Source organism: Rhineura floridana, chromosome 12 (genome assembly GCF_030035675.1).
Source record: "Rhineura floridana isolate rRhiFlo1 chromosome 12, rRhiFlo1.hap2, whole genome shotgun sequence".
NCBI classification, from domain to species: domain Eukaryota; kingdom Metazoa; phylum Chordata; class Lepidosauria; order Squamata; family Rhineuridae; genus Rhineura; species Rhineura floridana.
This window is the reverse complement of record NC_084491.1, coordinates 3,531,330-3,551,394: the sequence shown is the minus strand read 5'-3', so window position 1 is coordinate 3,551,394 and position 20,065 is coordinate 3,531,330. Positions and strand designations below refer to the sequence as shown.

Genomic DNA, 20,065 nt, shown 5'->3' with positions numbered 1-20,065 from the left:
TTAGCAGGTCTAGGAGACAGAAAGAGCGCCTCCACCGCCACCAATTATGCCGCCCGACCAGATCAGCCACGCAAGGCCTTCTCTCAATCCCACCAACCAAAACAGCTAGGTTGGTGGGTACTAGGGAGAGGGCTTTTTCTGTGGTAGCCCCCACTCTCTGGAACTCCCTCCCGTTTGATCTCTGACATGCCCCTTCCCTGGATGTATTCCGCAAGGCCCTGAAGACGTGGCTATTTCAACAGGCCTTTGAGATCTTTGGGATGGGTTAATCTCCATGATTTTGTCATCTATTATATGCTGTATATGTAAATGTTTTTATAAATGTACTGATGACTGTCCAGTATTTTATTTATTGAGATTAATGTGACTGCATTTGATACTATTGTATTTTATCCCATTTTAATGTACGTCGCCTAGAGTGGCTATCTGCCAGATAGGCGACACACAAATTAAATATTATTATTATTATTATTATTATTAAATGGGCAACCACAACCGTCTACATGTCTATTTGATCTCTCCACAGGTTTCCCACACATAGTGCCTTGATATTTAGGAGGCTACTGAAAACGTGTTTGTTGTAGTAAGCTTTCCCTGAAGTGTGACCCAGTTATTTTATGGAATATTTATTGTACAATTGTAGAAATTGTTTTATTGCTTTTAGTTTGTTTATAATCTTTTGCATGTCATCTTATTGTACACCACTTTACAGTAGCTTTTGGCAATGAATCTGCAGATAAAAGTAAAATAAAAATATACAGAATTAGATACAGACTGCAGAATGGAACTTGCCAGGCATTTAAAAAAAATCTTTTGCAAGGGGTCATCTAAATCATGGGGGATCAGCATGAACTACCCTTTCAAATATGTGCCACGAATCCCCATACATGTTACCATCCTTTTACCTTTCTCTTCTGCTGCTCCTTGAATGGAAGGATCTCTGTGACTCAGAGGGGAGAGACTCCTCATCGTCCCAGTGACCTTCAACTTCCACCCTTTCTTGGGAGTTTTCCCCAATGCACTGCTAGTCTGGTATAATGGAGGCTGGCTTGGGCTGCGATTGTCGCCTCAGGCTCTTTGTCAAAAGGGCTTTGCATTTCCTGCTGGTTTTGGCTTGGATTTCCGACTGGGTTGAGCGTTCCTCCACCCATAGCAGCAGCAGGAAGCAGCCTATTTGAGATGATGGATTAGCATATGCTTCTTGTTTCCTGTGGGAAAGTCTAATTCCAAGAGGCCAGGGAGATGCATGCCAGGAATGGCCAAGGCCGGATCAACTTCTTTTTCTTCTTCTTCTGAATGGTGCTACTTTTTTAGTGCCATCTTCGCCTACCCTGCCACAGTCTGTAGGCGCTGGGATTTTCAAATGCTTTGCCTACAGGGAAATCTTTCTGGATGAACTTGGCTCCCGCCGGGGATCTCCTGCATTGTGCAGAAGGCTGTGGGAGCGTTTTAGAGTGACCACTCAGTTTAAGCAGGATGCCAGCCAGGCCCCACTGGCACATGAACAAGTGCCTCTTGGCAGGCTGGCAAATCACTCTGGAAAATCTTCTCTGAAGAGAGAACACGTTGAAAACCAACTCTGTAACGAATGCATTTGTGACCCCTAGGGATGAAGCCACCCCATTGTCTTTCAGAAAATCTGGTTTGCCATTACTGATCTTTCCATTGAAGGACCCCAGATGACCTTCCAAGGACGCCCACCTTAGAAGGCCCCTGGAAGATCACAAAGCTGTCTGAAGAGATGGGAGTCATTAGGGACTTTTGAGGGGAGCAGCCGCTGCATGTACATTGTTTTTCTATGGATGGAACGCATCAGAAGCCTGTCCAAGCAAGGCAGGGACGAGACAAAGCTCAGGATGTATTTAACATCTTTTTAACAGCCAGCACTGTCTCGAAAAGGAAATGGCCACCTGCTTGTGAAGATAGAACGTTCAGGCAAGCTGGCCACTGTGAGAACACGATGTGGACCTGATGGGCCTTTGGGCTGGCCTCGTTACAGGGCTCCTGTTATGTTCTAAAACCAGCCTAGTCTTATTTAGGGGTTCACCCTCTCATGCAGTTACAGTCCATGAGCCGGGTGCCACCATCGTCTGCACATTGGAGGGAAGGCCTGACCCTCTTCTCCCTGCATAGCCTCCCTGCCTGATTCATGGGGCCCCGTTCGTGCAGTTGTAGGGCTTCTACCTCCCCCACATCCAGATTTGTCAAGTGGGATAAATCCTGCAGTTCTGCACGCAAGAGGTTTTTCCCCCATAAGAAAAATCCCCAAACCTTCAGTGGGACAATATTTCTATTGGCACCAAGCGAAAGGTCATAAAATAGTGAGCAGTTTATGGAGTTCCCCTTGACTCTTCATCAGGCTGGATGTGAAGCAAAGTTGAGGTGCGGGAGCTGGCGTAACGTTGTAGCTGCAAAGTTTGCATTTGCTCACAGTCTCAAGATGGAGTGTAGGAGGAGATTGGAGACTTAACCGGATTAGACGGTTTAGGCTGTAGGTTGGGTTCCAGACACAAAGAAACACACAATGGTGTGTGTTTTTAAACGCGTCAGCAGCCTGGATCTGTCTCCAGCCTTAAGTGAAACACACAGGTTTGTAGTTAGGTACAGAACACAAGAAAAGCATGCCAACTTTCATATTAGCAAAGCTAGTGATTAATTTTAGGCAGTGTGCTATGTAAAAAAAAGTCATTAGAAGCCACATTGGGTAGCATTGCCTAGTGATTGTGGGGAATCTGTCCAATCCTCTGCCCCCCCCAAAAATCCCACTCTCACGTGGTAGGAAATTTTTCTCAGGTTGTAAGTTCCTCCTCCTGAACAGCCAAATGTGGTGTTTTCTAAAAAGCAAAGAATTGGGTTGGTCCAATAATTTAAGATATGCAGACGATACCATACTACTAGCAGAAACCAGTAATGATTTGAAATGAATGCTGATGAAAGTTAAAGAGGAAAGCACAAAAGCAGGACTGCAGCTGAACGTCAAAAAGACTAAAATAATGAGAACAGAAGATTTATGCAGCTTTACAGTGGACAATGAGGACATTGAACTTGTCAAGGATTATCAATACCTTGGCACAGTCATTAACCAAAATGGAGACAATAGTCAAGAAATCAGAAGAAGGCTAGGACTGGGGAGGGCAGTGTGATGTTCCTGTATTAGTGTAAATAGGGTAAGTGCTGTTTGTATAGGAGATACATGGTAAGTAGAATGAAAGAGGAAGGGGGAGTGAATGGGCTGTAGAATGTTGGATGATTGGCTGAATGTTTAAAATGGCTGACAGTATAAATGGAAGGATGACAGTGGAATCTGGGTGGACGTTGGTGGGCTTGAGAGGGTTGTTTTGGTGGGTTTTGAGAGGAGATTGTGTGGAGAGTTGGTGGATGTGAGGAGAGGGTGGAGTTCGGATTAATACTAAGACCAGTAGCTCAGGAATAGATGTAACCATATGCTTAAGTACCATTAGAAAAGTAATCTTGTTATTTCTGTTATTTAATAAATACTTTTGGTTTACCAAAGGCCTGATCCTTGGCTGGGGTTTCACAGACCAGAAGGGAGGGTAAGGTAATGACCAAGGCTGAAGGATAACAAATGGTGGCAGCGGGGAAGGGAAGAATAACACCACAAGCAGTCTGAGTAAATCAAAGGGATTGGGACAGCTTAAGCACGCAGTCACAGAGGTAACCTAATTGAGGGAGACTCAGGCAGAGTCTCTAGGAATACTGGTTATAGGACGTGACTGGTTGTGCTGCCTAGCAGGGGGATCTGTTGAGATCTATGCTAGAGCAGAGAGGGAAACCATAAAAAAGGACAGTCCGGACTGGTGGAGTCCCTGGTGGTGCCTAGAGACAGGCAGTAACCATGAGCAGGTAGGAACCTGACAGGGAGAGCCAGGGAAGGGCGTCACAGGTGGTGGCAGTAGCGGTGGGATACGAACCAAAGAGAGTCCCAAAGACACGTGGTGACAAAGGAGACTACGTCACAGGTGTTGGCTGTAGCGGTGGTACGAATACTAGAGAATCCCTAACAGTGGTGTGGCAAACAGAAATAACAAAACAAGATTACTTGTGAGAGTGACTGGCAAAGAGTGTGTGGCAAAGAGTGAGTGAACTCAAACACCATGGCTGAATATATAAAAATGAAAAGAGAGGAGCTGGTGGAGAAGTGCAGAACATTCAATTTACCTCACGAGGGTAAAGGGGTAGATGAACTGAGGGTAGCAGTTATAGGATTTGCAACTGCCCAGCAAAAACAACCTGTCAGGGAAGAGACCCCAGAAGGATACTTAAGCAATCCCGCTTATATAGAGTATTTATTTATTTATTTATTTATTTATTTATTTATTAAATTTATATACCGCCCGACTAGCAATAGCTCTCTGGGCGGTGAACATAAAATAGCATAAAAATACAATGAATAACAAAATAATACTAAAATACAATCATCAATCCAATACAATAAACATTTTAAAAAGTAAATCAGTGTAACTTCAAATGCTTCAGAGAATAGGAAGGTTTTGACCTGGCGCCGGAAGGAGAGCAGAGTTGGCGCCAGGCGTACTTCCTCGGGGAGACTGTTCCATAGTTCGGGGGCCACCACTGAGAAGGCCCTAGATCTTGTCATCACCCTCCGGGCCTCCCTGTGAGTTGGAACCCGGAGGAGGGCCTTTGTAGCAGAACGTAGTGCACAGGCTGGTTCATATCGGAAGAGGCGTTCCGCAAGGTATCGTGGTCCCGCACCGTATAAGGCTTTATAGGTTAATACCAACACTTTGAATCTAGCCCGGAAACATATTGGCAACCAGTGCAAGCTGGCCAGAACAGGTGTTATATGCTCGGACCGCTTGGTCCTTGTCAACAATCTGGCCGCCGCATTTTGCACTAGTTGTAGCTTCCGAACTGTCTTCAAAGGTAGCCCTACGTAAAGCGCATTACAGTAATCCAAACATGAGGTTACCAGAGCATGTACCACTGATGTAAGGTCCTCTTTACTCAAATAGGGACGTAGCTGGGCTACCAACCGAAGTTGGTAAAACGCATTCCTAACCACCGAGGCTACTTGAGCCTCAAGTGAGAGGGAAGAGTCTAAAAAGACTCCCAGACTACGAACCCGGTCCTTTAGGGGGAGTGTAACCCCATCCAGGACAGGGTATATATCCACCATCCGATCAGAGAACCCGTCCACCAACAGCATCTCAGTCTTGTCTGGATTGAGCTTCAGTTTGTTAACTCTCATCCAGTCCATTGTCGCGGCCAGGCAACGGTTCAGCAAATCGACAGCCTCACCTGAAGAAGATGAAAAGGAGAAGTAGAGCTGCGTGTCATCAGCATACTGATGACAACGCACTCCAAAACTCCTGATGACCTCTCCCAACGGCTTCATGTAGATATTAAAAAGCAGGGGGGACAAAACTGACCCCTGCGGGACCCCATATTGGAGAGCCCGCGGTGTCGAGCAATGTTCCCCAAGCACTACCTTCTGGAGACGACCCGCCAAGTAGGAGCGGAACCACTGCCAAGCAGTACCTCCAACTCCCAACTCCGCGAGCCTCTCCAGAAGGATACCATGGTCGATGGTATCAAAAGCCGCTGAGAGATCAAGGAGAATCAACAGAGTTACACTCCCTCTGTCTCTTTCCCGACATAGGTCATCGTACAGGGCGACCAAGGCTGTCTCAGTGCCAAAACCGGGCCTAAAACCCGATTGAAATGGATCTAGATAATCAGTTTCATCCAATAGCGCCTGGAGCTGGCCAGCAACCACCCGTTCCAAGACCTTGCCCAGGAATGGAACATTCGCCACTGGCCTGTAGCTGTTAAAATTGTCTGGGTCCAAGGAAGGCTTTTTCAGAAGTGGTCTCACCACTGCCTCTTTCAGACAGCCCGGGACCACTCCCTCTCGTAAAGAGGCATTTATCACTTCCTTGGCCCAGCTACCTGTTCCATTCCTGCTAGTTTTTATCAGCCAGGAGGGGCAAGGATCCAGTACCGAAGTGGTTGCACGTACCTGTCCAAGCACCTTGTCCACGTCCTCGAGTTGAACCAACTGAAGCTCATCCAACAAAACAGGACAAGACTGTGCTCCGGACATCTCACTAGGATCTACTGCTATAACTTGAGAGTCTAGGTCCTGGCAGATACATGGGATCTTATTCTGGAAGTGATCGGCAAACTGATTACAGCGGGCCTCCGATGATTCCACCGTGTCCGGAGGGTTTGAATGGAGAAGCCCCCGGACAACTCGAAAGAGCTCCGCTGGGCGGCAAAGAGATGATTTAATAGTGGCAGCAAAATTATGTTTTTTAGCTGCCTTCACTGCTCGTACATAGAGCTTAGTCGAAGCACTAACCAGCGCATAATTGTATCCGTCGGGAGTTCGTCTCCATTTCTGCTCAAGCCGCCTCCTATCTTGCTTCATCGCTCTCAGCTCCGGAGTATACCATGGAGCTGTATGAGCTCTACACAGGAGAGGGCGTGCAGGAGCGATCGTGTTTACAGCCCGGGTCATCTCCGTATTCCACAGAGCGACCAGGGCTTCAGCAGGAGCGCCAGTCCTATCAGCCGGAAAATCCCCCAGAGCCCTTTGAAAACCTTCAGGATCCATTAGTCTCCGGGGGCGGACCATTTTAATAGGTCCCCCACCCTTGCAGAGGGAAGAGGTTACTGAAAATCTAAACTTCAGCAAGCAGTGGTCTGTCCATGACAAAGGGAGTGTTGTAAAACTCCCCACATCCAGATCACTTTCCCCATGCTCAGTAGCAAAAACAAGGTCTAGAGTGTGGCCCGATACATGTGTTGGACCACTAACATATTGAGATAGCCCCATGGCTGTCATGGAAGCCATGAAGTCCTGAGCCGCGCCAGACAAAGTGGTCTCGGCATGAATGTTGAAATCCCCCAGTACTATTAGTCTGGGGGACCTCAACAATATATCCGAGACCACTTCCGCCAGCTCAGTTAGGGAAGCCATTGGGCAGCAAGGTGGGCGGTACACCAAAAGGATTCCCAGCCTGTCCCTCTGGCCCAACACAAGGTGCAAACACTCCAGGCCAGTAACTGAATGAACATGGTGCTTGGTGAGTAAGATGTAACTCTTATAGACGACAGCAACCCCAGCTCCCCGACCCTCAGATCTACCATGATGCTGAACCAAGTACCCCGGTGGGCAGAGCTGAGAGAGACCAACTCCTACCTGCTCACCCACCCAGGTCTCGGTTATACACGCCAGATCGGCTGCCTCATCCACAATCAAATCGTGGACGAGGGAGGTTTTATTATATACTGATCTGGCATTTAATAACAGCAACTGGAGATCTGAGAGTTGGCTGATAGGACTACCAACGACCTTGCGGGTGTGGGAAGGACCGGAACAAGGCACAGCCACAACATGTCTGGACCGCGTTCCCTTTACCTGGCACGTCCTTCTCACAGCGCCATACCTTCCTTTGCCCATCACTATGGCAATTGGGGCCCCCTCAAGTCTCCCCGCCTGATGGATAAAACTCTCTCCGAAGCACATAATACAACTAAAATATACAACAATTAAACGTATAAAAACAGCCATATATACAGCCATATATACAGCATATAAACATACACACTCACTCAGACATACATACATATTTGAGAGAGAAGTTAAGATGGGAGGCTGAGGAAAAAGACAAGCAGAGGGTCTTTGAAATGGATGAGAAAGATAAACAGAGGGAGTTGGAAACTGAGAGATTGAGGATGGAAGGTGCAGAGAAAGATAAACAGCGAGAGTTAGGAGAGATTGAGGATGGAAACTAAGAGAATGAGAGTGGATGCCGAGATACAAGGGGAAAGATTAAAATTGGATAGAGAGAAATTTCACTCTGAGGAGACAAGGAAAGACAGAGATGGAGCAAAAATAAAAATTACTCCAAAGGACTTTGCTGTGTATGAGCCTGGTCAAGATCCTCAAATTTATCTCACAACCTTTGAAAAGGCAGCTCAGTTGTGGGGGCTACCTGAAGATAAATACATGCAGTATTTATCAAACCTGATCAAAGGGGAATTGACAGAGGTATACCAATATTTCCCCTCAGACAGGCCCGTCACCTATGCTGAGTTTAAAGAGGCAGTCTACAAAAGATTCAGACTGGGACCTGACTACTTTAGAAAATTATTCCGAAACTGTCAGATCCAAGCAGGGAGGTCTTTTGTTGAACTGGGAGCAAAGCTGATGGATATATTTGGAAAGTGGATGAGTAGTGCCAAAGCTCAGTCAGTGGAAGAGGTGAAAAGCCTCATGATACTGGATCAATTATACCATCAGTTACCACCAGAAATAAGGCTCCTGGTCAAAGACCGTTCCCCTACATCGGTGCAGGAGGCCGCAGAGATGGCGGATCACTTTGCCTCCAACAGAACTGGCTGGGTGGGGAAAACATCAAGAGAGTTTAAACCCAGACCATATAATGGTGGCAGAAAGGATGTGGTGCCACAGCGAGTGAGTCCTCCAGTAAAATCTGAAGGGCACAGGACACCCCTGAGTGGATCTGTGTACCCTAAAACAGAGGAGAAATTATGCTACAAATGTGGTAGACTGGGGCACCTACGTTTTCAATGTGAGGTTGCCAACCCCATTAGTAATCCTGCTCAGGCAAGGGCAGTAAAAATAGCAAAGACAAAGGAGGGGTAGATCAAGTGGAGTGGTCAGAGGAGGTGAAGGAGGAAGTAAAAGAAGAGATTAAGAGAGTTTTGAAAAACTATGGGAATCTCTTTAGTAATAAACCTGGCCGAACCAGTATAGCCAAACATTCCATTAATACTGGAGATCATGCCCCAATCAGATCTATGGCGTACCGTGTGAATGGGAAAGTTTTGAGTGAGATCAAAAAGGAGGTGGAAGATATGCTGGAATTAGGAGTGATCAGGGAATCCATCAGTCCCTGGGCCTCAAGTATTGTCCTGGTTCCGAAAAAAGATGGAACGACAAGATTTTGCATTGATTATCGGCTAATCAATAAAATCACGGTCCCAGATGCGTATCCTATGCCCAGGGTAGACACAATGTTAGAGTTATTGGGGGCAGCAACCATTATCTCTACGTTAGAGCTCTGTAAAGGATTTTGGCAAATGGAACTAGACGAGCAATCCAGAGCCAAAACTGCCTTCAGTACACCAGATGGGTTATATGAGTTTGTGACCTTACCCATGGGACTAAGGAACTCACCAAGTTTATTTCAGAGGCTAATCAATACTGTGTTGCGAGGCATGTCAGATTTTGCAGTGGCCTATATCGATGACGTGGCCATTTTTAGCAAGTCGGTGCCTGAGCATGTCCAACACCTGACAACAGTATTGGAGGCCTTAAGAAAAGCAGGCCTCACAATAAAAGCTAAGAAATGCCAGTTTGGACTAAAGGAAGTAATCTAGTTAGGACATAAGGTGGGGAGTGGGAAAATCACCCCCTTATGGAGCAAGGTGGAGGCAATACAAGCGTGGCCGATCCCCTTAACCAAAAAACAAGTAAGGGCATTTCTGGGTGTGGCTGGATTTTATAGGAAGTTTGTGAGAAATTTTGGGGAAATCGCAACCCCCTTGCATGAATTAACAAAGAAGAAGTGTTCTGAGCGTGTGGTATGGACGGATGAATGTCAGAAGGCTTTTGATCTGCTGAAGCAAGCCTTGTGCCAAGGACCCATATTAATAGCACCAGACTATGAGCAACCATTCATCGTGGCTACAGATGCGTCAGACCTCGCGCTGGGAGTCGTCTTGCTGCAGGAGAGAGAAGGCACCAGACATCCAGTGGCGTATCTGAGTCGCAAGCTGACGCCGAGGGAGAAAAACTATTCGTCGGTCCAAAAGGAGTGCCTAGCGGTCGTGTGGGGACTGAACAAGTTGCGCCCATACGTGTGGGGATGAAGATTCACGGTAACAACGGATCATCGGGCCTTGTTATGGTTGCAGACTATGAAAAACCATAACACTATGCTGCAGAGGTGGTCCTGGGCCCTACAAGACTATCAAGTGGACTTCCAGTTCATCAAAGGCAAGGACAATGTACTGGCCGATGGACTTTCCAGGCAAGTGGCTGGGACTGCAGTGACGTGACCAGACGGAGGAACAAAGAAAGACATTTTCCCCATAGAGACTTGTTATATTGTTAACGCGACGTATAAATCCTGGAACAGGAATAATATTCTGCCGTTGTTTTAAGGGGGGGGGAAATGTGATGTTCCTGTATTAGTGTAAATAGGGTAAGTGCTGTTTGTATAGGAGATACATGGTAAGTAGAATGAAAGAGGAAGGGGGAGTGAATGGGCTGTAGAATGTTGGATGATTGGCTGAATGTTTAAAATGGCTGACAGTATAAATGGAAGGATGACAGTGGAATCTGGGTGGACGTTGGTGGGCTTGAGAGGGTTGTTTTGGTGGGTTTTGAGAGGAGATTGTGTGGAGAGTTGGTGGATGTGAGGAGAGGGTGGAGTTCGGATTAATACTAAGACCAGTAGCTCAGGAATAGATGTAACCATATGCTTAAGTACCATTAGAAAAGTAATCTTGTTATTTCTGTTATTTAATAAATACTTTTGGTTTACCAAAGGCCTGATCCTTGGCTGGGGTTTCACAGACCAGAAGGGAGGGTAAGGTAATGACCAAGGCTGAAGGATAACAAATGGTGGCAGCGGGGAAGGGAAGAATAACACCACAAGCAGTCTGAGTAAATCAAAGGGATTGGGACAGCTTAAGCACGCAGTCACAGAGGTAACCTAATTGAGGGAGACTCAGGCCGAGTCTCTGGGACTACTGGTTATAGGACGTGACTGGTGGTGCTGCCTAGCAGGGGGATCTGTTGAGATCTGTGCTAGAGCGGGGAGAGAAACCATAAAAAAGGACAGTCCGGACTGGTGGAGTCCCTGGTGGTGCCTAGAGACAGGCAGTAACCACGAGCAGGTAGGAACCTGACAGGGAGAGCCAGGGAAGGGCGTCACAGGCAGCTGTGAGAGAACTAGAAAAGTTCCTCAAATGCAAAGATGTATCACTGAACACTAAAGTCAGGATCATTCAGACCATCGTATTCCCAATCTCTATGCATGGATGTGAAAGTTGGACAGTGAAAAAAGCGGATAAGAGAAAAATCAATGCATTTGAAATGTGGAGTTGGAGCAGAGCTTTCCTCATACCGTGGACTGCAAAAAAGACAAATAATAGGGTGTTAGAACAAATTAAACCAGAACTGTCACTAGAAGCTAAAATGATGAAACTGAGGTTATCAGACTTTGCACACATCATGAGAAGACCTGATTCACTAGAAAAGACAATAATGCTGGGAAAAACAGAAGGGAGCAGAAAAGGGGGAAGGCCAAACAAGAGATGAATTGATTCCATAAAGGAAGCCACAGACCTGAATTTACAAGATCTGAACAGGGTGGTTCATGACAGATGCTGCTGGAGGTCACTGATTCATAGGATCGCCATAAGTCGTGATCGACTTGAAGGCACATAACAACAACAAATGAGAAAAATTCCAAAATTTCCACAGTTGCATTAAGTAAAATTGGATTACACAAACTCAAATATATTAGAAAATACCTTGTCAGGGGTGGCAAACCTTAGCCACGGGGGCCAAATGTGGCCCTCTGGTCCTCTCTGGCTATTGGGAATCCCTGAGGCCACACCCCCTCCTCAGCCACACCCCCTCGCTTGAGGCCACACCTCTGCCTGCATATTTTTTTCTCCTGGCTGCTATCCTTGAAGTCTGATCATGCTGTTGCTTGCCTGGATGGAGGAGAGAGAGCGCTGTGCGAGTGTGGGCAGAAAGGTCATGTTTACATTCATTGGTCTGCCCACTTTTGCCTCTGGCCCTGCCATCACTGGTGTGTGGCCCCCAGAAGGCTGCCTAAAAGAATGCGGCCCTCAAACTGGAAATGGTTCCCCATTCCTGCCTTAAGTCTCCAGTGATTTCTCCTTCAAGGAAACCAGAGCTGGGTGATATGTCCCTGGAACATCCACACTGCTTGGAGAAGTGGCATGTGTGTAACAATATTTTAAATGAGTTTTCTGTTCATGCTTCTCATCTTAGCATACACCCTTATTTTTCTTCTTCTTTAGGAATTGGAACGGCATGTTCATTTTTAAAACCAGGTACTGGAGAAGGGCAGGTGGAAGGTTGAACCAAAGTGTAAATAAAAACAAGAGGAAATGAATTTGCAAAGACAGATCTTGGGAATGGGAGCAATGGAGGAAGGACTGGGAGTGCTCGTGAGCCTGAAAATCCTGTCTGTGAAGATCACACACAATCCTTTCTGGCTTTTTTCAGCTGCTCACACATTTCATTTCATCTCTGTAACCACAAGGGTGCTAAGTTTGGCTGTTTGTACCAAAAGTGAAAGGCAGATCTGAGTGCAAAATGTGCCACAAAGGGTAATTCACAGAATGTCTTCTCCTGCCTAAACTTTACATTCAACATCAGAGTCCCTTCTCTGAGTCCCCCTAGGTTACTGAAGAGACTGGGGTAGTGACTGAGTGGCAGGAAGAGAGAGAGAGAAGTCTTCTTAGTTGTGGTTTCCTGCAGGTAGAATGCTTTTTCCAGGGAGGCTCCCCAGGTACTGAATTTGATAGCCTTCTGGCACCAGGCAGGTATGTTTTCCTGGGGGGAAGCTTCAGGACGCAGCCCCTTTACTTTTTTTGCAGGAGGCCCCCTCCTGCAGTTCCTCTGTCTGCTCTACAGGCAATCAAGCCACAGCAATTCCCAAATGCCAAGTGTATGCTTGCTTTTAAAAGCTACATAGCCAGAGAATCCAGCAAGGTCAGGAGTCACTACAGCTAACCAGCAGTCAGCATGATTCTCTTTGCGTGCTAATTGGCTCCCACCATCTGTTGTTGAGGGGAGGAGAGAAACACAAGGAGGTAGAGAGTCAGCAGGAGTTAAGAGAGCGAAGTTTACTGAGAAGAGCAGGGACGGCCAATCCTGATTTGAGGGGAGGTTTGCATCAGAACCTTTCTAAAATGGGCTTTCAAACAGTCCCAGGCAGACCCAGAGCAGCTAACACGGAGGGCAGGTGAAGACAGCCACATGGGGGGGGGGGAGGAGAGGGAGGATGGGGCTAAGAGTGAGGCAAAGCAGCATTTTCTCACAGAGAAGGGGGATGAAGGAAGGAAGGCTGAAAGAAGGAAGTCTGCTTGTAAAATACAAGGTGCATTGCTTGCAAAGCATGTTTTTCTTCCTCAGTGGTGCTTTTTGCAGATTGTCTGGGAGAAAGTGGAGGGTGAGGGGAGAGCGACAAAGGGCGAAGAACAGTGGGGGTATTTTACAGACATCACTGCGCAAGACAGAACTCCTTCTCACAGCTGTAAAATACAGACAGCCTCATTTTTCTTAGCCCTTTGCTCTTCCTGTCTTCCCTCATCCTTCCTGAGCCTCCCTCTTCCCCTCCCCCTCCCCTTTCTCTCAGACAAATCTGCAAAAAGCACAAATGAGGGGGAAAGAACTGCTTTACGAGCAATTCACCTTGTATTTTACAGGCAGCCTTCCTTCTCCCTTTCTTCAGCCTTGCTTTGTCCCCTTCTTTCTGAGGAAATGCCACCTCACTCTCCTAGCCCTCTCTCCCTCTCTCCCCATTTTGGCTCCAGTGAGTCTGTGCAAAGAGAAAGAAACACTTGTCAAGCAATGCCCCTTGTATTTTACAGGCATCATGTGCGAGAGAGAAGTCCTTCTCTCAGCTGATATGCAAACCACAGGGGGGAGATATATACTTATTGCAGATCAGCTGTGAGAGGGACCTTTCTTGCAGGCAGCGATGCCTGTAAAATACCAGCTTCTTTGTCCCCACCCCCATGGGGAGGGGAGAAACAACCACTTTGCTAGCTCTGTGTTTGGTGCTTTGGGAAGCAACACCCCCTGTGCAGCAATGTCCAAGCAGCTGATAGCCTATAGGATGTTGTGGCTTGGGAACCCCCTGCAAGGGGTTTTGATAAGTGGGTTGGATAATGTCATGTGATTGACAGGTAGGTGCCCCCAGTCACCTGTCCAATTTGGCCTGTGAGGCCGATCCTGGTGACTCATGAAGGGATCCTGGACTTTTAAATTTGTCACTACACTACTGGCACCAGGAAAAGCAGACTTTCCAGCACATCAGTGAGCTGATTTTAATCTGCCGCTTTACTGTTTTTATTGGCTTTTAATGTGTTTTTACAGCTCTGCTGCAATTATTTATTTATGACCACAATTGCATTTTTATTGTGTTAATTTTGTTTTATGATTTGGTCAGGTGCTGAAGAGCATATAACTTTCTGAATAAATAAAATATGCACGAGTGGATTTATTTCACTTGTTTTTGACCTCACAGTGGCTACAAGTCAGGGGTGCCCTTCATCAGCAGATCCCCTTGTTCTAGCTTTTAAAGCCCTTTGCAAGTAAGACAAAAGAGGAGTGAAAAAATAGAAGGGGTGAAGGAGAGGGAGGAAAAAATAAAATTATATGTTGATGATGTAATTCTGATGGTAACAGAACCAATGCAATCTACATCTCAAGTGGAATTACTAATAACAAAATATGGATCACTCACTGGTTAGAAAGTTAATGGGTGATATCCAGTATTAGCTATATTCAGAGGAGACACACTGAAATGACTGGACTTAGTAATTTAAGTCCATTAATTTCCATGGGTCTGTTTTGAGTACAAATCCATTGGTTAACACCCAATAAGTTTAAGACAGAAATTTTAGGAATCACTTAGAACAACAGAGCTTTGGTGACAATTACAAAAAAATGAAGTACAATTGTACATTTCATAGTAAATAAATAAATGCAAATATAAACAAAAAACAACTCCTCTCTTTCCAAGGGGAGTCCATCTTCCTCCTGGCTTTGAAATGCAGTTAGAGAAACCCATCAGCAGTTAGGATGCTGAATATATCTTGTGTCTTGTCTCTCCTTAATTTTAAAACGTTGCATGTATGTTACGTGTATTGCTCCGGATAAAAGGAAAAGTCATTTAAAAACAGTAGAAAAGCTGCTCAGGCAAAAGGTTTTGACTTCAGGTTGCAGGCAGTCGGTACTGCAAATACGTGGATTTGGTCCTGGACAAAAGATTGTACATCTGAACAAAACTCCCACACATCCCTATCACTTAAAGCAGCCTTTGCCAACCTGGTGCCTTCCAGATGTTGTTGGACTACAGCTCCCATCAGCCGCAGCCAGTATGGCTGTAGTTCAGCAACATCTGGAGGGCACCAGGTTGCAAAGTCTGGCTGAAAGAATGCTGCTTTAGTCACACCCACCCCACTCCTTGAGGCATCTGTCTACACCTGGACCACGGCCACGCAGATCCCTCGTTTCATAGGAGCCAAAAGTGCTTTGTGTCTTGTGTCTCAGCAGCGCCTTCCTCTGCTGCTGCAGTTGGGCTCCAAGTGGCACAAGGGACCAGAGTTCCTACTGCTGCTGCTGTTTATTATTATTATTATTATTATTATTATTATTATTATTATTATTATTATTATTATTATTATTTAGATTTAGATTTAGATTTAGATTTAGATTTAGATCCCGCCCTTCCTCCCAATAGGAGCCCTGGGCAATAAACAAAAGCACTAAAAACACCCTAACACATCATAAAAACAGACTTTAAAATGTATTACAACAAAACATCCTTAAAAACATATTAAAACAAAACATGTTTAAAAACATGTTTGTTTGTTTTTTTAAAAAAAGCTTTAAAAAATCTTTTAAAAAAAGTTTTAAAAACATATTAAAAAGCAATTCCAGCACTGACTGGGATAAAGTCTCTACTCAAAAGGCTTGTTGAAAGAGGAAGGTCTTCAGTAGGCGCCAAAAAGATAATGGAGATGGCGCCTGTCTAATATTTAAGGGGAGGGAAGGTAGCTAATAGGTAGCCATAGGGCCTGATCCACCTTTTTCTTTTCTGCAGGGGGAAAGCAATTTGAAGCGATGCCAGAAGGAGGCAGAGGATGTGACGGAGATCATGTTAGAGAACTACAACAAAGTGCTGGATCGTGAGGGCAAGCTCAGAGAGCTCGATGAAAGGGCAGATGAACTCCGTAACCAGGTACATGGCTGTGGTGGGAGGATGAATGGAGCGCAATGGCCTTTCCAAACATCCTCATACAGCACTGGGAATGGTGGCCTTTTGCACACAGCAGGTGAGGGGGATCCTTTGCAGTGGCTCGTCCTTGTCATTCATCCTGAGCCTTTGAGAGCAGAAGAAGCAGGTGGCCTTCTGCATCAAAATGATCTCCTCCTTCTTCCCCTACGAGTCACACTAAGGGGCCCCAGTCAGTGTGGGCTTCCCCCTCCCTTGCAGAGCCTGAAGTAGGGTGAGGGGAGTCAGCAGAATCCTGGTAGTTGCCAAGGGTGGGTGGGGGTCTTTGGTTTCTTCAAGGAGATGATGGGGCAGGCCGCAGGAATGATGGGGCAGCTGTGCTGGTTGTGGCTGGAGGGAGTTGTGATCCAAAAGGAGGTGACCAGGCTGGGGATGGCTGCTCACCTGCCCACCTCCATCCCCAACGAGAAATCTAGATCTCTTTCTTCTTTTGGTTTAAGAAATTTCCACAGAAATAGTGGGGAATGTGTGGATTCCATGCTGAACAAACTTAAAGCATTATAGTAGGCAATCCAAACTCTACACCGTAATTATACATTGTGCAAACTGAGTCCATTTCCATCTTTTATCTTTTCCTTCCTTCCTTCCTTCCTTCCTTCCTTCCTTCCTTCCTTCCTTCCTTCCTTCCTTCCTTCCTCCTTCCTTCCTTCCTTCCTTCCTTCCTTCCTCTTGTATTCTGTGTCTCCAAATCTCAAGGAAGCTTCCAACAAAAATACTTATAATACACAATTTAAAATGACAGTGTCAGTAACACAGTATGATCTATAGCACTCGCTTTTGTAAGAGGGATGTTTTGCATTCTTTACTAAAAGCCCCTCCAACAGATGAGCTCTGAACCTCGTTTTGCATAATTCTTCCCCCTCCCCACCTGTTTTTAACTACTTTGCATAATTTGTTCTAGGTTTTGATTTGCTAGTCACAGGAAACAGCAATGAACTCTGCAGGGCATTGACTCCTCCTCTGCCCACAACCACCAGAGATCTTTTCCAGGCCCCTTTCTGGCTTCTGAGAATATAGCAGGCATTATTGGCCACGTATACTTGCAAGCATCTCTTTGCAACCATGAGGGCTAGAAATCTTCCCTTTTAAAATCAAAATGAAAGCTGATATTCCCAGGGCGAGACTAGACAAGGGAAATATAGGTATCCCCACACCATTTCTTCCTCATCATACGAAGAGATATTGGTGGAGGGCTGTTTAATGCTTCCAGTGGCCTCATTTGCCTCTTGCATTTTTATTTTTCCCAACCAAGGTTTGAAACTGAAAGTGATTCCAGCAGGAGGGGGAAAAGGCCGCAGGAGGAGCATTTGCAGGGGGAAGTTGTGTGAGGTGTGTGCTGCTGCTCCCCTCCCCCCCCCGCAATTGCCCCCAGCATTCCCTATGACCTCAGCAAACATGTGGGCAGGACCATTTGTTTCCTGAGATGGCATTTAGTTTGGCCCTCTAGAAGTTAAATTAAAATAGAAGCCCAGTGCCATCTTCATAGGGGGTCTTCCAAACTGTTGCTTGTTTTGGGGTGGGATTCAATCACATACCAGCAAATTCAGGTTGTGCAGTTAAAGCTGATTTGGAGCTCTTGTGCAACAAACCCACTTTCCCAAAAGATCAGCCCTTTTGCAACAAGGAAATGACAGGGAAAATGCACTGGAAAGTGTGGGAGAACCCACATGGCTTTGACTTGGCTTCATCTGGCCAAACAAATCAGAGCAGATGCTTATTAAATAGCCACTGTCGTCTACTCTCCCGGCAAACAAATCAGGATGACTGCTCAATAATCGGGTCTCCTGGGAGCGCTCACAGTCTTTAGTTACTTTTCTTTCTTTCAACAAAAGCTGAAATGTTCCAAGCCCTGCATCCCACACCAAATCCCATGTTTGTGCGGCAGCTTCAGCACTGCAAACCTGCCGTTGGTCTCACCTGTCTCCCTGCAGTGAGCACCTGGTGCTGCAGAACGGCTGAGCCTAAATGGGTGGGTGACCCTGATCTGTAACTTGGGTGGGAGACCACTGAGAGCCCCTGAGGAGAGTGGGTGATTAATGATCCTGTATGCATATTAATAATAGAGGATGCATCCCTTCTCTGTTTTTTCCTAGGGTGCTGTCTTCAACAAGACAACAAAAACATTGGCCCAGAAGAAGCGCTGGGAGAACCGGAAATGGAAGATCATCCTGGGGGGTGTGGCTGCCGGGGTCATCCTCATCATCATTCTGGCTATAGTTCTTTACTACACCCTCTCCGGTTCTGGGAACTCGGATGCTGCAGCAAAGGCCAACGCCGGCGGGGACTGAGTGGCTTATTGAGACAAGCCCAGAATCTTCTCCAACCCACAAGGGCACCTCCTATTTCCTTGCCTCTGTGCATTCTGGGTGGACTTGAGCAGGACTTGGCAGTTGTGTAGAGCTCCTGTCACAGATTTCATTGCAGCAACAGCAACATGTCTGGAGCAAAACCTGCAGCCACCGTTGTCTAGTACCCAGTGACCATGCTCCGATAATGTGCCTCCAATATCTATGCTCATTCCTAAATGGCAAGATGCTGTATGGTTTGCAGTCCCATTCAGCTATTTGTGAGCTGTGCCACATGTTAATCAAGGCTTATGAATAGTCTTTGCATTTCTGCTTTCAAACTTCTAGATTAGAGTACCTCTGTGGCTCTACATTGCTCTGACCACTGTCTGCTACTCTGCCTACACCCACGGTGAAGTTGCTAACCACAGGCATATTTGCAGGTGTATATCTGTGTATTGGAGGGGCGAGTCCTGCTTTTTCTGCATCCTGCGAGTTCTACTCGTGAGGTTTTGCCATATAGAGGATCTAGATGTTGTGCTTCATATCATGATGTGCAAAAAGAGGCAGTAGCTCCAAGCAGCTGAGTCTGGACATCTTGAAGGGTGGCAGAGTAGGAAACAAATCTGAGGCGTGGGGCACAGCCCAGCAAGGCTCCAGTGCAGGCCCCATTCATTTCAGTGGGGCTTGCCTAAGATAACTTCTCCTGGATTGTCTCATGTTAATTTGGGGTGAGATGTGAAGGGTGCTATTTGGATTTTCTGCCTCAGGCACCAACATGTCTTGAACCAGCTTTGTTTTTTTAAAATACTTTGCAGCATTATCAGTGAGGATATTTACAGGGAAAGTAGCTGTTGCTCCTCAATCGTGCAACAAGCCATGTTTTCGAAGCTGGAGGGTTTACAGCAAAAGCTATGTCTGCACAGGTCAAATTCTCTTCTCCAGGATGTCACTACCATTTGCATGCTTCACACATGCAGCACATGCTGTGTTGCAATATGTGCTGTACTTCAGGATTTTGTTAGATGTGAAAACTGGTGCAGCTTTACTGCTGTGCCATTTTAGCACTAGCAAAGCTTTAGCTGCTTTTTTGGGTGGGGGCAGGTTTTTTCTTCTTAAAATGAACATGGCCTGATGTTTGGCCATTTTTGTTAATATATTATCACTCTTCATTATTATTATTATTTGCACATCGCTGCCTATTTAGTGATCTTCTAAGACACAGCTTTCTTTTTACACACCCCTATTTAGCAGGATAATATATGTGTGGGGGATCTGCCTATGCACAAATCAATTCAATGAAAGCTCCATATTGTGGGAGGGAGAGCCCCCAGATATTGTAAAGAGGGTGCAACCCACAAAGCATAAGTTGCCCAGAGTAATAAGGAACAAAAGTTTAAGGACGTCAGCAAAGATGCAGTGGCGCGGAAACAGCCAAAAACACACCTAGCCTCAGTACTGTGCTCCAGGGGCTGGACAATTTCAGCTTGATGTTGGTCATTTCCAGTAATAATTTGTGAAAAAATGTCTCATACTTTAAATAGGACAGCTGGGAAGAAAGGTGTGTTTGTTAAGTGCACTGCACATTTAAACTTAAATTGTGTGCTATAAAAGTGTAGGCTGGTTTGAGACTGCTCTTTCTGCCCTAAGAGCTCTCTTCTGTGTCAAGAACAGTAAAAGATAGTTGTTTTCTAA

The 20,065-nt window shown here is 46.0% G+C and overlaps 1 protein-coding gene across 1 annotated transcript in view; it reads left to right on the top strand.

Annotated features, from left to right (window-relative positions):
* VAMP5 (vesicle associated membrane protein 5) overlaps nucleotides 1-20,065 on the top strand; it is a 32,146-nt gene extending 12,081 nt beyond the window's left edge. Inside the window, exons 2-3 of the mRNA XM_061593113.1 lie at nucleotides 15,894-16,031; nucleotides 18,179-20,065. Of these exons, the coding sequence (XP_061449097.1) occupies nucleotides 15,894-16,031; nucleotides 18,179-18,373 (333 nt within the window). The 3' untranslated portion in view covers nucleotides 18,374-20,065. The remainder of the gene's footprint in view (nucleotides 1-15,893; nucleotides 16,032-18,178) is intronic.